At 42.0% G+C, this 16,739-nt stretch overlaps 1 protein-coding gene across 6 annotated transcripts in view; it reads right to left on the bottom strand.

The window, feature by feature from the left end:
* LRP1B (LDL receptor related protein 1B) overlaps window positions 1-16,739 on the bottom strand; it is a 2,031,260-nt gene that overhangs the window by 57,019 nt on the left and 1,957,502 nt on the right. For all 6 annotated transcript variants that reach the window (XM_068245873.1, XM_068245875.1, XM_068245874.1 and 3 more), the window contains one exon: window positions 6,767-6,941. In XM_068245873.1, the coding sequence (XP_068101974.1) occupies window positions 6,767-6,941 (175 nt within the window). The remainder of the gene's footprint in view (window positions 1-6,766; window positions 6,942-16,739) is intronic.

Genomic DNA, 16,739 nt, shown 5'->3' with positions numbered 1-16,739 from the left:
ACTAAAACCTTTATGAACTGATATCCTGACATTGATTACACAAATTGAGAAGTCAGCAATGGCTGTCAAAGATCAGAACCCTGTGGTTTTGTCAGCAGGCCTCCGACGAATGTCTCCACACTTCTTAACCACTTCCTGTCCCTATAACGTGAATATAAGTCTCTGCAACCTCCTCCCTACAAAATCTTAGATAACACTGTTTATTTATCTCTGAGCTGATACAAACTCTATAGAACTGAAAAGAACGACCGCAAACCCCTCTATTCCCCCCAGGGAATTTAATGGCAGAGTTAATTAGTGAACAAGTGTAAAATACACATTGCAGGGACAGTAGCAGATTGTATACATTACTTAATTGTTGCATCTAATACATTATCAAAACAAATGAACTGTTTAAATAAACTGGAGGGATAGACAAATAAGATGTGTGGGTTTAGGCTGGTTTCACAGTGGGACGTTAAAGTCCCACGTTACAGCAGCCAGTAAGGCAGCCTGACTTACAACACTGTAAAATCAATGTGCTGTTCACAGTGCACACGTTGTTGTTAGGGTATAACGCTGCACGTTAAATAAAAGTGCAGCATGCTGTACGTTACACCCCTGTACAGCTGCGTTAGATTGTTTGCACATGCTCAGTGACTAGCCACATGGCTAATTAATATTCACTGCACTGTGGTGACTCGTGGTGGGACTCCTAGTGTTGTCCGGATCATGAACAAATCGTTCATTAGATCCGGATCTTTTTTGTGAGTCGAATCAAATCCGGATCATCACAATGAAAGATTCGGTTCACAGTGGATGTCTGTCTGGAGGAAACAGGAACATACAGAATGTACAGTGCAGGGAAAGTCCTGTCCGGCTAGTCATTTCACCCCCAGTCTGCTTCCCTAGTAAAATGATTCAAATGATTCGGTTCAAAGATCCGGATCTTTTCAATGATCCAATTCAAATGATCCGAATCCTTAAAAAGATCCGGACTTCCCATCACTATCCTGGAGCGGCTGGTTTGAGAGCTGCATAACGCGGCTCAAGCTGAGGTCCAACTTCAACACCACCATGCGTTGCGTTAGGGGCATGTTATGCGACCATAACTTTGCCTAAAACGCAACGTCTTGGTGTGAAAGTAGCCTAAAGGTAGAATAGAACTATTTACAATCAAGCTACAATGTATGAAAGTGGATAAATTGGGTATTTTTTTAACTTTTTTCCTTATTTTCCTTTTAAAATGCATAGAAAATAAGGTAATTACTAAAAACAAATATCAGCCACAAAAAGCCTAATTTGTCCTGAAAAATAAAACAATATATAGAGCATTTAGTTGTGATAATTATTGATAAAGGTATTGCCAAAGTAATCAGAGCTGAGCTGAACTGTGAAAATGACCGGGAAGGGAAGGGGTTAAAGGGAACCTGGATTTAGGGCAATATGGAGGCTGCCATCTTCATTCTCTAATAAACAATGCCAGTTGCCTGACTTCTGTGCCAACACTCTGCCTCTAATACTATAAGTCTCTGGCCCACAATGAGCAGCAGATCACATGCTTTGCATCTAGCCTGACTCCACCGGCTGCATGCTTGTTACCTGGCAACTGGCATTGCTTGTAAAGGAATAAAGATGGCAGCCTCCATATTCTTTTCAGTTCAGGTTTCCTTTAATATGACTTTTCTCTAACATTGCCACACTTTTCTCCACGATGCCATCTTTTACATAATGGTAATCCTACCTTCCTGGTGACAAATTTAATTTATTTTTTTATTTATTTTTACATAAAATCTCACATAGCTGTCCCAGTGACTCAAAGCACTTTAAGCTCATGGCGGATTGTTCTCTAATAAGGAGATATCAACGTTCTGTTAATTCTTATTAAGATTTGCATTGCTGGGCTAATCGAGGAATTAAGAGGAATTAACAACTCATCAGACATCCCATTAACTGGTTTTTGTGCAATTGATTCATTATTTATCTTTCGACCGCTCTTTAAATCCATTTTTAATAACTGCGATTTGGTGTAGAAACGATAAGAAATCTTCACACGCTCAGCAGTAAAAAAAGTAAAACCGTTTTTTTTTCATTCCAATCCCAAATATGGATTCAGCTTTCTAGAAAACTAATAGACTCCATATGCATTTTTATTTCTTTATTGGTTGATGAATATTCATAAAAAATTATGTAATCAGCTTAATACATTTCTTTCATTTTTTTGTATTTTTTGCCCTACAAATTGGGAATACATGTCTTTCACGTGAGCTATGAATATTAAATCTTTAAATTAGCATTTTTATGAATAACAATGACAAACCTCACAAGCGCGAGGCATGGCTAGGGTGGGGGAATATTATTTCACGTTTCAAATATATGCAGGGGAGTAATTGAAATTCCCACTCGAAGGGAACAAAAAATGCAGGAAGTTGCGGGTTGTGGCGAGGGGCTGTTAGGCAATGCAGTCAGAGAGGCAGAATCGCATAAAAATATGCTGTCACATATGAAGCTGGGTCAAAGGGCTGTAAAATACTCTGAAACAATGGGGAATTTGAGTTTAACATTTGCCGCTTGATAAAGTAATATTACAGGCGTAGACTTGATGGTCTCTCTACAACGTTGGAAAACGTTGTCTAATGCGGCGCAAACTAGAATAATGTTTTGCACCAGAAGGTTGTTTTTCTGCATTATATTTTCTGATGGGATTCAGGACAGGTGGTTGTTTTCCGGACATGCAAAGAGAGTTGAACTATTGATATGAAACATTCTCTTGGTGAGGGAATAATTTATCATTATGTCGTGAATTGTATAGATTAGATTGCAGAAATGTCAGTTGCTTCAGAGCCCCAAATTCAGCTTGAAGGGAACCTGAACAGATAGGTATATGGAGGCTGCCATATTATTTCCGTTTAAAGTGAACCCGAGGTGAAAATAAACGTATGAGATAAACAATTATATTTATCCTCCTCCTGAAAATGACTTTAAGTATCCCAGGGTTTTCTTTTATATTTAAACATTTACAAAGTATGTTAAATATTTTATGGTCTCTAATCAGTGGCAGCCTATTAAATGCCCCAGGTTTAGAAAAAGGTCAATAGTTCATGTATTTTATCTCTCCCCTGCACTCAGAAGTTGTATTGTGCTAGGAAGACTTTTATGGCTGTAATTTTCTTATCAGTAATGTTTGAATTGTGTCTGAATCTATGGCTAAATGTATTTGAGAAAGAGGCTCATCAGGGCAGCGAGGCGACATGTATTGTTCAAAGTAAATACTTATATCAGCCTCCATATTCCTCTAAATGTAGGTTCCCATTAAAGAGAGACTGAAGCCGTTTTAAAAACAGGTTTTTACCTTTTATTTAGCGTAAGCCTGTCGGGCCCTGCTAAAATGCTGCATCCCCACGGCAGAAGGAGGGTTTTATGTTTTATAACCCCCCAAATCCCTTTGGCATAATTTGGGGAATGCTTCCTTGTAGAGGTAGAGCTTAGTGCTGCAGCTGTGCCTCTACACACGTCAATCGCCACTGATCGCCACCTCTCCCCGCCCCTCTCAGTCTTCTTTCACTGAGAGGTGCTGGGAGAGGCGGAGACCCACGGGCAGATTGACGCAAATAGAGGCAGAGCTACAGCTCTAAGCTCTGTCTGTCCCTGGGCAGCAAAATCCACGACCAGGGAAGTCTTGGATATTTGCCCTAGGATTTTGGGGGTAAAAAACCCTCGTTCTGCCACCAGATATCAGCGTTTTAGCAGGGACCGGCATGCTTAAGCTAAATAAAAGGTAAAAACCCATTTTTTAACTGGCGTCAGAGTCTCTTTAAATGTGGAGCTGTGTTTATGCCTTATCGGGCCCCATCTTTCTATGCACAGGGTATTACCCTAAGGCTACAGTCAAAGTGAAACATTGCAAGGCTTAGTGTTGGGCAGTATAATCGCATGGCTAACACCTTGCAACTATATTTTATTGGTACATTCACTTTGTTGCATTAGCAAAGTGGTGTGGTGGAATCCATTGGCATAATGCGGTGCATGCAGTGTTGTACCACATAAGGCACAATGAAGCATACTACAAACCTGTGAACCGTATGCGTTGCACTGCATGTATAATGAACAATGCAAATTTTCCGCTCTGTAACATAGCAATCCTGCTTTTGCAGAATGTGCAAAACGTCTACTTACTATACTCCGGTAAAATGTATGCATGAAGACAAAGCCCGAAAAGTTTACACAATCAATACATATTGCTAATTATATAACATAATGCAAAAATGCAAACGATCTCTTGTGTTGCATTATTTGCAGAAAGGCTAATAATAAACTTTACATGTGCTGGCTGCACCTAAAAAGTTCACTGGGGTATAGTAAATACACCTAAACAGAACCCGAGGAATAATAATAAATGTACAAAACTAAATGCTTAAAGCGGATCCGAGATGAAAAACTAAGTGCTCCTAAGGTATATAACTCCAAATCATAACCGCAGAAAAAGTTTTGAAAGTTTTGAATGCAGGATTAGCATCTTTATCACTTATCACACTCAGAGCAGTTGCTGTTGAAATTTGATTTTTATGGTGACAATCCCAGTTTAACATTGGGGTTGTGCTTCTCTACTGGCACAAGTGCAGCCTCACTGCACCTGTACTAGCACGGCTGGCATACTGTGCAGGCATGGACATACTCGAGCAGGCGCAGAGAAGAGTGTGGCCCTGAAGTGATTATCGGCCCTTTTCGGTAATCTTCTGGGTGTCTGAAAACAGCAACGGGGTACTGGAGGACCCCACCAGAAGGCTCTATAGGATCCAGAGGCTTCCCTCTTCTTAAAGCGGAACTGTAGATATAAAATAAACACATTGTTTCACTTACCTGGGGCTTCCCCAAGCCCCCAGCAGCCGTCCTGTCCTGCGCCACTCCTCAACGAGCCTCCGTTCTCCCGCGGCCAGCTACTTTCGGTTACACCGCCGGGCCACTGTGCCTGCGTGGCTCTGGCCACGCGAATCCTTTCTTCGTGTTCCCCACTATTGCAGAGGGGAACACGAAGAAAGGATACGCTTGGTATGGCTGCGCTGGCATCGACTTACAAGTCAAGGAACAGAACAGAGCGGCGGCAGGGAAACGGAGACTCATGGAGACTCGGTGCGGGACAGGACAGCTGCTGGGGGCTTGCAGAAGCCCCAGGTTAGTAAAACAATGTGCTTATATTATATCTACAGTTCCGCTTTAAGTCAGTATCTGTTTTTGTACCCATTTTCTCCTTGGGTACACTTTAATGTGGCTTTTAATCTAAATAAAATAAAATTGTGGAATATCTTGTGGAATAAAAAGTCATTTTTAGGAGAAGGAGGATTTATACAATTATTTATTTCATTAGTTTATTTTTAATTCTATTTTTTTAGATGTTTACTGTTTTATTGTTTTTGCTCAATGACACATTCATTGACGTATGCCAGAGCTAAATTCAATGAATTATTGACCCTTTGTACCTCTTTCCTGCTCTCAGAAGCCATTTTCTGCCAGAAAAGTTTTATAGTTGTAATTTCTTATCAGTGAGGGTCACACTGTAGTCTGACCCAGTCCTGACTCAGACAGGAACTGCCACTTACATGCCTGATGTCTAACTCTTTCAGGCAAAGAAAGAAAGAAAGGAATACAGCATAGTTATTTGTATGCAAGGCACTGTACATACACATGTCTATCTCATCATGTCACATGTCTCCTCGGATATCCTTTAAGGGCCCTGCCTCTGACACAGGAGACCTGGGTTCATATCTTGGCTCTTCCTGTTCAGTAAGCCAGTGCCTATTCAGTAGGAGACCTCGGGCAAGACTAACACTGCTACTGCCTATAGAGCACCCCCCTAGTAGTTGCAGCTCTGGCGCTTTGAGTCCGCCAGGAGAAAAGTGCAATATTAATATTCTGTGTCTTGTCTTGGTTGATTTTTTTTCTCTTTAAGTGGGAACAGCTGTAGAAATTCAGTACTTTAGGTGATGGGTGATTCTTTACATTTTTGATTTTGATAAATAATATATTGAGTGTTTGCTCAATCCAATGTGAAGGTTAAGCAGCTACTTTCCTGTCGACAAAAACCGACCTCATTTGATGCCAAATTACACAGGAATGCACAGCTGATTGCATATACTAATTATTCCTATGAGCATGATTAATCATCTCGTCTTCAACGAAATGCATGTAAACTCCAGCAAAGGCCAATCACATTGGAGATCAATCCTTCAATCACATGACTTATAATCTATGTGGCTGCTCTTTTTTTTCAACCCATTTCACAAATAAAGAGATCAATCCAAGGGAACTTTTAAATCAGGCAATTGCCCTTTTAGCCATAAGGTATGCTTTGGTTTGCCCAATGCCATATGATTTTTCCCTTTGCCTGTCCAACACAGATCATCATAACTCCCTAAGACCAGTTTGGCCATCATTTCCGCTAACCTTATTCCTATTAACACATTTTTTAGCCCCTCCCTCAAAAGACTCAAAAGAACAATAATGGTTACGAACTATGCGCACTGTGGATTGCATAAGAATGTAAATTGCCCAACTAAGTCCAATCCATAGGGTAGGGGCAGGTGGCATTGCTTAAGAGTGTCTTCATCTGAGGGCCCCATGAAAGGTTTGCTGTGGGGTCCCATGATCTCTAGCTACATCACTGATCATAAATATAGTGTAATGTCCCCTTCAGTTGCTAACAGTTGTGTTTCTAAAAAAAAAATTAAAAAAAATACCAGTAACTTGATTGTGGAATGATCTGAAATAGAGACTTAAAAAAACCTCTTACTTGCAGATGACTTCGTTGCTGTTTTTATCAATGATGCAGAGTCCTCCCCGACATCTGGAACATTTGTCCACTTCACATTTTGAGCCTTCGTATCGTAGCGGACACACACACTCAACCCGGCCATCCTCGGCAATAGTGCAGGATTCTGAGTTCACACAGTAATGGTGGCACACATCTGTAACAAACAAAGCAATATTTGGACAATCTGCAGGATTCAGCAGTTATTTAAAGGTGCCCGTTAACAGTACAATGTTTTTCATCAGATGCAATCTGTCGATGCAAGTTTTACGATGGAATTGTATAGAAAACTTTACCACAAGAAAAAATGACCAGCACTGGCCGTTTCTTAAAAATCAGGTTTTTTTATTCACAAAGTATGTGAACAAAACATCGCCATGACACCCAGAAGCATCTGGAATGTAACTATAGCTCAGTAGTAGTAATGGCTCTTTGCTGCATACAAGTGGACGGAAGACTCCTCAGACACAAGTTACGCCTTCATTGCAGCCCAGTCTGCCCACAACGGACAGTCGCCATTTCGAACGGATCAACCGTTCTTTGTCAAGTGGTAGCGACGTCAAGTCTGTGCTAGCCACACGGGCTAGACCTGGCACGGCCATTGAAGCAACAAGGAGTGCTGTTCGAGAAGTATCAATATAGAAAACTTTACAATATTGAGGTAGAAAACTGCACAGTGTGTTGCAAAAATTGAGGTTAAATGCTTCTTTGGTTGATTAGAACAGAAAATGTAATCATTCCGAATGCTGGATTGTATGATTGAATCAGATGCGTTACTGGAACCATTTATGGGAAAATCGATAATTACCTTCTGATTACTTTCAATCGTAAAAATTACGTCAAAGCTAATGTGACCCCTTTTTTAAATAAAAAAAAAAGGCAGACACTCACCTAAGGAGAGGGAAGGCTCGGTCCTAATGAGCCTACCCTCTCCACTCCCGATGCTGCGCTGACTCCCCCGTTCACATTCCCCGCCGAGGGGACTTCGGAAGACTTCAGGAGCCGAGTCCTCCCGAAGACAGGTGGCTCCATACTGCGCACACGAGAGTGCGTCATAGAGGGTGCTCGCGCATGCGCAGCGTAGAGCAGCCCGCCTTCGGGAGCACTCAAGCTCCCGAAGCATTTCCAAAGCCTCCCTTCGGCCGGGAAACAGCGGTATTTGAGCAAAACGGTTGAATACCGCTACCGTGGAGCCAGCGCAACAGCGGGGACCGGGAGAGGAGAGGGGATGCTCTATGGGACCCAGAGCCTTCCTCTCCTTAGGTGAGTATCTGACTTTTTTATTTAAATATGGGTTCCCATTCACTTTAATTAGCACCATACAGGTTAGGCCTTTATAGTCTGGATTAATGATACACTCTTTATTCTACAATCTAAGCACTTGTCTTCCTAATCCCGTTTAAAAATGGGCTCTAGGTAGTGAAATTACCACACCGCCACCAGTCAGTGCGCGCACCCCGCCGCCCTGCTCCCTGGCCCAACCTCCCTTCCCAACGGCTGTCTGTACTGCGCACATGCGCAGTACAAAAAAAAACACGGATGGACAGACAGAGAAAAAGGATGACGCAGGGACAGTTAGGTTTTATTGTATAGGATAGGGACAAACTAAAGTACATATTCAAAGTATATTCAGTCTGTTTAACCTTCTACTACATGGATTTGGTAAAATTGCACAATAAAGATTGTATTATTAGTGAGCACATTAAAGAGTAACTGTTAGGCATAAAATAAAAAATCAATTCTCTATTTTTATATGGTAAACAAATAATAAGGATGCTAACCAGGTAATCCAAAAGTTAAAAATCCCTCTTAATTTTCTTCTCAATAGAATATCATTTACCAGGTTCCCTGGCTCTTATTTGGTACGTCGGCCGCAAAAGAGAAGTTGCAGTGTATGCTGGTAGTTTTTTTCTCTCCTCTGTTCTCCTCATACATAACTAATGCAGCCTGATTGACTGAAGTTTCTTTCACTTACGGTTTCCCCTGCCACACCTCTTTTTCCTCTCTGATTGGCCAATATCTCTTGTGCTGAGAAGCTGAGAAAATGAATCCAATCCATACAGATAAACCATGTCTGCAAAGTAACACAATGATTTGTGAGGATGCACAAGGCTGCAGAGCTGTGTGGGAATGGCTGAAGCCTGAGAGGGAGGCATACATACATACATACATACATACACAATTAGGAAGAGGAGAGGAAAGAGGGGCAATGACACCAGGATTGGCTTCAGGCACAGGGATTCTAAAATGGAAACTGACAAATAGAATTCTCAAAATGTGGACAGTGCAATATATACAGTATATTCTGGCATGTAAGTCAGGGGTCATCTTATACGCCGGATGTTATTGATGCCGGGTGATACACCCTATCCTGTTACCGATAGGCGCATATGTGTGAGATCTGAGAGGCAGAGAAGGAGGTAAATAGGATACAAGGATGGGCCAGAAGGGTGAAAGAGGCATGTTTAATGGGCACAGCGCAATCTATTCTTTCATACCGCTCTGATAAACAGACAAGGAGAGCTGACCAATCCACCTAGGGAGAGGGAGAATTGACCAATCCAATGAGTCAATCACCTGTATACTAGGTATATCTGTTCATATGTATATGATTTTTTTTTATTTGTATTTGGTGTGCGTTGGAAATAGCGAGTATATACCAAACTCTATATTTTAACTGAAAACTTGGGGGGTCGTCTGGTATGCCGAATATACAGTATTTTATGTAAGTAGACCAAGTATTTATCTACTAATATGTGTTTTTTTCTGAGATAGTATGTCTAACAGCTCCTCTTTAAGAGTCACAATTTGATTTATTATTATATTTCACTGATTCTAGGTTAAGACAAAGTGGACAGTGTATGATTCACTATTACTGTAAATATATGTAGAAGGTAGGATGGTATGACTGAGAAATGATTGAATAGATAACAGGAGAAATAGGTAGGGACATGAGTTAGGAGATACGTTTTTTTGAATCAACAACAGTCAGTAGAGATGAGCAGTAGCCTTATCAGAGTTAACACACCTTATCAGAGTAGCATAGCGAATGCTACGAACCCACAGGGGCTCAGGGCAGGATGAGAGGAGCTCTCGTCGTTGCCAATTAGCAGGCATAAGTTTGCTATGCTACTCTGATAAGGCGTGCTATTTGTCTAAGTCAATCAAGCCCCAAATGTGGTACGGAGTTCAAAGTCACAAGTGAGATTGTCACAACTTATTTTTAAGATCATACTGTCAAATTAGAAAAACAATGGGTGTCCATTCCTAAACACTTTTAACCCCTTGTCCCTAAAGTGAGTTGGTAAGAGAATGAATTCAGATTCATTTAGCATGAGACCCTGTCTTTAAAGCAGCACCACCTGCCATGGGGCATAATATTAAAGGGAAGGTCCAAGCTGACAAAAAGAAAAACAAACTCCACTTACCTGGGGCTTCCTCCAGCCCCTGGCAGTCGTTCTGTGCCCTCGCTGTAGCTCCTCTCACTCCTGGTGTCCGGCACTGAAGAAGCCGATCTTTCCAGGTCGGCGTCTGTGTCGGCTTCATGTGCGCTCCACAGCGCGGGTCACATGGTGTACGTGACGTCATCGGGTCTCTACTGCGCAGGCGCAGTAGTTCTGCGCCTGCACAGTAGAGACCCGATGACGTCGCATACACCACATGACACCCCCGCCATGGAGTGCACATGAAGCCGACCTGAACGCTGACCTGGGGAGGTCAGATTCTTCAATGCAAGACACCGGGAGTGAGAGGAGCTGCGGCGAGGGCACAGAACGACTGCCAGGAGCTGGAGGAAGCCCCAGGTAAGTGGAGGGTTTTTTTTTGTACAGCTTGGATGTTTCCTTTAAGGAAACTCTGCAAAGTCTACCCCTTTGTAGATTACCCTTGTAAAAGTTTATAGACAAGGGGCTCATCCCAGTTTTTAGGAAGAGGAGGCAGGCGGTGGGAAACATACAGTAAAGTATGGGAAATACAACTTTGGTTAGTTGCTGATGGTTAAGGGAGAGAAATATGGATAGTAGAGTTTAAAGAGAGAGGTTTTGAAGGTGTGCTTAAATGGTTTAACGGTAGGACCAAATCTAATGAGACAATGGGGAGGTGGAGGCCAGAGCAATGCATGGAAAGAGGGTTTGGGGCAGCATGGTGGTCAAGCAAATAGCACTCTCACCTTGCAGTGTTAGTTAGTTTTAGTCCTTTTGTTAGTGTTGGTGTCCTCCCACATTCCAAAACCATACTGTTTGTCACCTCCCCCAAATTGGCATTACACTATGATAAGGACCAATAATGATGTACTGTGTATAACGCTGCAGAAGATTTCAGCACTTTATGAATACACCATATTAATAACAAAGTAAAGATGACCGTATTTAGCAAAATTACGATTTTGCTAAATGTTGCATACATTTTCACAATTATGCCTATACGTAATTGTGATTTGCAGACTAAATTGATTTCATAGTCATTCGAGATTTCGCATAAGAATCTGCTTTATTTCCACGAAATTTTGCTTTATGTTGTGCCGAATTTGGAGGTTTATAGCAAAGCTCCCAAACATGCTACTGACACCAAAATTGTCACCTATGTTAAATGGAATAGTGAGTACAAGAGAAAAAAAAGAATTTTCCAAAAAGACCATATCGTTTTTGAGAAAATCGATTTTAAAAATGCAAATTCTTTTTCTGCCTTGTACCTAATATTCTCCTTAACATATGTACCAATTTTGGTAGCAATAGCATGTACGAGAGCTTGTTTATTAACCGCTAAAGTTGGCACAAAATTTTGCGAAATTGCCCAAAAATTACACAAAAAATTATGCGAAATTATGAAATACTACTATTACATACAAAATCAGTTATATGCAACATTTCGGCCCACCACTGTAAGGTTATGAGTGAGAAAGTCGTTATTAAGTCATTGGAGGATTAGAGAACAGTAGGCTGCCTTCATTTTTAGGTTACATGGATTTTGTTTCTTTACATTTCTATCTAGTTGCATTTGCTTTTTTTATGTGAAACTGATTTTATAGCTTAATTTTTACTGCTTAATCTTTCCAGTATGTAAATTACTTCAGGACCTCAGACAGCGGAGAAGGCTGCTTTTCTAATATGCTGAGCTACATTATTTCAGCACCACGGATAGTGGGGAAGCACTACTGTATTCTATTATGCTGACTATATACACTGCCCATGTTTCTGAAATCAATTACTGCACTACAAGATGACTTATGTTGTGTTAGGTTCTCTCTGCAAACATCAAAGCCGGCTGTTCCAAAGCCCAGGTGTTTATTATTATAACAATGCTACATTTTGTTGAATTCTCGTACTGTTCACAAGTTCTGAACCCCCCTCCGATAACACAGCAGTAATTAAAAGTCTGAAAAGCATTCTAAGACAATCTCTTGTTGGAAACTCTTCTTTATACAGCAGATTTATGAGGGGGTTCACCATGGTAACATTGATCGCCTGTGGAAATTTTATTTCAGAAAGTACAATAAAAAAAATACCCATGAATTAGTTTACTTCAGGGTTGGAAATGTGAAGCTGGTTATTTGAAAACTTGAGACAGATTAAATAGAAAAAGAAATAAAACTTGGAAAAATTAAAGCATTATTTATTGCAATGGGCTGATTTTTTAAAGTAAGCCTGGCAGACTTTTAGCTCAAAAATGTAGATACCTGTATATACTCGAATACAAGTCGACCTCGTGTATAAGTCGACTCCAATATTCAACCCTCTTAAGCTGGATTTTTTTATTGACTCAAGTATAAGTCTACCCAGCAAAGTTAATGGCTGCACTTTGGGCTCAGGAGGGGTTAATGACTGCACTGCATACAGTATTGCAGCCATTAGCCCCTCCTGCCCGTAAATGCAGCCAGTAACTCCTTCAGGCCTCCAGGTGTAGCAATTATTCAATTCCCTTCCCTGCCCTTTCCTTGTTAATTGTTGTGGCCAGGACTTTCAGACCTGTGTTTTCTTGGCATTTCCTTTTCTAAAAGTATCACTTACCACAGGGTAAATTGCTGCAAATGGTAATGTTACTTTTAGCACAGACATTACTCAGTGTGCTCAGTGTTGCCCGTGACTCGTGTATAAGTCGACCCTTATACTTTTATGAAGTGAATCTGACCTAAATTTCTAGACTTATACTCAAGTATATACAGTACTTGTCCAGAGGGAAGTCTCATGATCCTTTGTCATCCCTTGGCACACGGAGCTCACCACCAGGTGCCCATAGCAGCAATGTAATGCTGCGTGGGGTGCATAAGGGTAATTCGGGGCTCTAGGAGTTGCCAGATCCCAAATTACATCTCCTTCCGAGTTGCGACAACTCAGAGGGGGAATAGTATTTAACGCTGTCGTTGAGTTTTGCGTCAACAGGAAGAGCCGTCATTTGGCTCTCCTGGTTCCCAACTCGCTGGCAACGTGACAATACCTACGCCCCTCCATTCCAGTGCTGAAATCCCAAGTTACACAGAGCTCACCTGCACTGCACATACGTAGATGGCTTGTGCACATGTAGTAACACAGATCCTTCACTCGGCTCCATGCTAGTGCACAGACACAAGACATCTGAGCTTAGTCTATCTCCTCATGGAAGACTCTCAGTACCTCCTATTTTCTTAACAAAATCACTCTGTAGAAAGGTTCTAAACAAAGATGTCACCTGCTCATTTGCACAGTATTTTGACAGTTGGACCGAGCAACTGCCATTCAGCAAGTGCTTTTGAAAATAAAGAAAACCCTGAGAATGCCCCATGCGGAGATGGACTAGTCCAAAACCTTTCAAATCTGTCAAATTTGTATTGCTTACTGTGAGAAACAGGTACATAAAAGAAAAGTATTGCATACTGTACTTCGATCTGGGAGAAATGTACTTTTTGTACCCTTTTTTTTTTAAGTGGACCTGAATTTTTGCACAGGACAAAAGGAAAACAAAGGGAAATTCACCCTGTGTGTTTTTAGAGAGAAGTCTAATTCCCCCTCATCTTCAAGTAATCACATGTGTAATTTGTGTCAACAAAGAAATGTGTCAGTCCTCTGCAGACACAATTAATATGTAAACACAGGATGTTAACCCTTCATCTGCTTCCATGAAAGCAGGACGTAGATACACTGCAGATTTATTGTTCTGTAAGTACTGTAAGCTGTAACAAATAAAGGTTTTTTTTAAGGTTATTATGCTTTTTTTTTTTCCTTTAAGAGCAGAGAGGACGTTCTGAGTTAAGATTTGCTTTAAATTTGACCATTTTTTGTAGTAGTGGTCTTTTAAATAGGGTACTGTATGCAGTAAACAGAGGCACACAAAGAATAAAAATTGCGTGGAAAGCAGTGGTGGACTTACCTCCTTAAAGGGACTCCGAGCTCAGAAAAAAAAGGAAAGTTGTACTCACCAGGGGCTTTTTCCAGCCCAGTGCTGGTCGGGAGGTCCCACGCCGGCGTCCTGGCTCCTCTCCTTCTCCCCGCTCCGGAATGGCTGGCAGGCCGCAGCCCGGGCGACACTCTCCCGAGTGTCGGGCTGCTTCTTCCGCATATGACGCGGATTACGTCACACGCCGGCCGCCTCGCGTCATCACGGCGGCCGGCGTGAAAGTACTGCGCATGCGCGAACAAAGCGCGCATGCGCAGTACTTTCACGCCGGCCGCCGTGATGACGCGAGGCGGCCGGCGTGTGACGTAATCCGCGTCATATGCGGAAGAAGCAGCCCGACACTCGGGAGAGTGTCCCCCGGGCTGCGGCCTGCCAGCCATTCCGGAGTGGGGAGAAGGAGAGGAGCCAGGACGCCGGCGTGGGACCTCCCGACCAGCACTGGGCTGGAAAAAGCCCCTGGTGAGTACAACTTTCCTTTTTTTTCTGAGCTCGGAGTCCCTTTAAAGCAGACACATAAACTGTCAATTTCAAAATGACATAAATTTATTAGATACGCCACACAGTGTTGCAACACATTTCACAGGTATAATCCTGCTTCTTCAGGCAATAAGGAGTGTAAAACAGAAAACGGTCAGCGATGTACCAGGGGCCTCTGTGCATCGCTGACCGTTTTTTGTTTTAGTCCACCACTGCCTTCCATATAATTTTTAACAATTTTAGCCTATTTTTATTCTTTTGGCGCCTCTGTTTACTACATACAATACTTGTGTCCACCCGGGGTAGAGGGGTGACATACCCCCTTTCTTCCTATCTACAGAGAGCAACATCTTAATCCTGAGTGGGGGCAGGTCTAATCTCCTCACCTGCCCTTACAGTGGTAGCCTATGAGGTAACCCTGGTTTGTGAGTATGCTTATTGTACATTGTACAAGTACTCTTGTAATATACAGGTACATTAACTACCAGTGCATACTACACTATATTGGGCTTTCTGTGTCTCCCTTGCCCCCTTCCTTTAAATAGGATAATCTCACCTATATTTCTCTACATTAAGGTGTTGTATTAAGGTGCTGTAGCGATGACTGCCAACAGTGTCAACTCTATATTTTTGCATTTTCTTTTTAGTGTTGGTTCTTCCAAATGTAAAATGCATTGTTGGATTTGTAAGAGAACAATATCTCTACTCAACTCTTTCAGAACTAAGCTTTGAACTAAATTCTATACTTAATCTTTTCATGCACTTATTATGCCTTTTCTTGTAATGTTGCATAATGTAAAGCCATTGACCAATTCATTTATCACAATAAAGGCCTTCCCATGCCTCTTTGTGCAGTTTGGTTATACAAAGAAGAAGAAGTCACAGTTTGGTAGAAGGACTCCTGTAGGTGGGATAGGAAGGCGATGAAAGATACGTAGATTACCTATGACCTTTCCAGAAAGAGAGAGTAGCAGCATCTATGTAGCCGTACTGTGTAAAAATAATAACCCTGAGTTCTGCTAAGAGCAGTGATTGCTTCACTAGTGTAGGACTCCATGACTTATCTATTAGGTGGGCTTCCTATGGTTCTCCACAATGGCCTGAACTTATGGAACTGTGGTGTCTCACCGCTCAATGCATTTCATATAACGAATATCAAAAAATCATAAGCACCACATGTGTGCCTGAGCTTCCTGGACGTTATACTGAAGCCGCATGGTTCAGCATCAGCAGCGTGTTTAGAATGTCAGAAAATATTTCTGAATGTTGGAAATTAAAGTGACATGACACCCAACACTACTACTGCAAACAGGCCCGGATTTACATCACAGAAGCCTATAAGCACAGATGCCCTGGGTCCTTAGACTTCCCCCTCCATGAACCTACAAACCCCTACCGAACCACAGCGCAAGTGTGCTGGCTGGCCCAGCTGTCACTTCTCCCTTACTTCCCTTGCCTGTCATAGGTAGCTACAGATGTCCCTTAGTATTAGGTAGCCAGAGGTACCCTCAGTATTAAGTAGCTAGAGGTGCCCTCTTAAAGAGAACCAGAGATGAAGCACCCTCATGTATTTTACCATATATATCAATGGGAACATGACAGTAAACGCCTACCCTGCTCTCTGTTTCATTTTTTCACTGGTTAGTCTGCCTGTTATCAGCTCTGATAAAATCCCTGACTGAGCATTCAGTCTAGCTTTGCCCCATAATGATTATAGCTGAGTCAGTCTTCTGTGATGTCTTTTCAAGCCCAAGTCTGCTCCCTTGTGGATCTGCTTTCCTGTGAAGCAGAGCCAGGAGGGGGCAGACTTGGGCTTGAAAAGACCTCACAGAAGACTGGCTCAGCTATAATCATCAAAAGGGGTTTACTGGATTAATCAAAAATATAAATCATCACACTCACAGTAGCCTGGCTACTTATGGTACGAGGCGACCCGCAGGACGAGCAAAAGGCACAGACACGCATGATTTTACCAAATGTGAGTGTGATGATTTATATTTTTTATTAATCCAGTAAACCCCATTTAATGCACTACGGAGCGCTCTCTTGTCTCCCCACCCTTTGTGTTTTTCAGTCACTGGCACCATCCAGTCTATGAGAGCAGCACCGA

This window comes from Hyperolius riggenbachi, chromosome 7 (assembly GCF_040937935.1).
Source record: "Hyperolius riggenbachi isolate aHypRig1 chromosome 7, aHypRig1.pri, whole genome shotgun sequence".
NCBI lineage: Eukaryota > Metazoa > Chordata > Amphibia > Anura > Hyperoliidae > Hyperolius > Hyperolius riggenbachi.
This window is presented reverse-complemented; position numbering and strand designations above follow the sequence as displayed.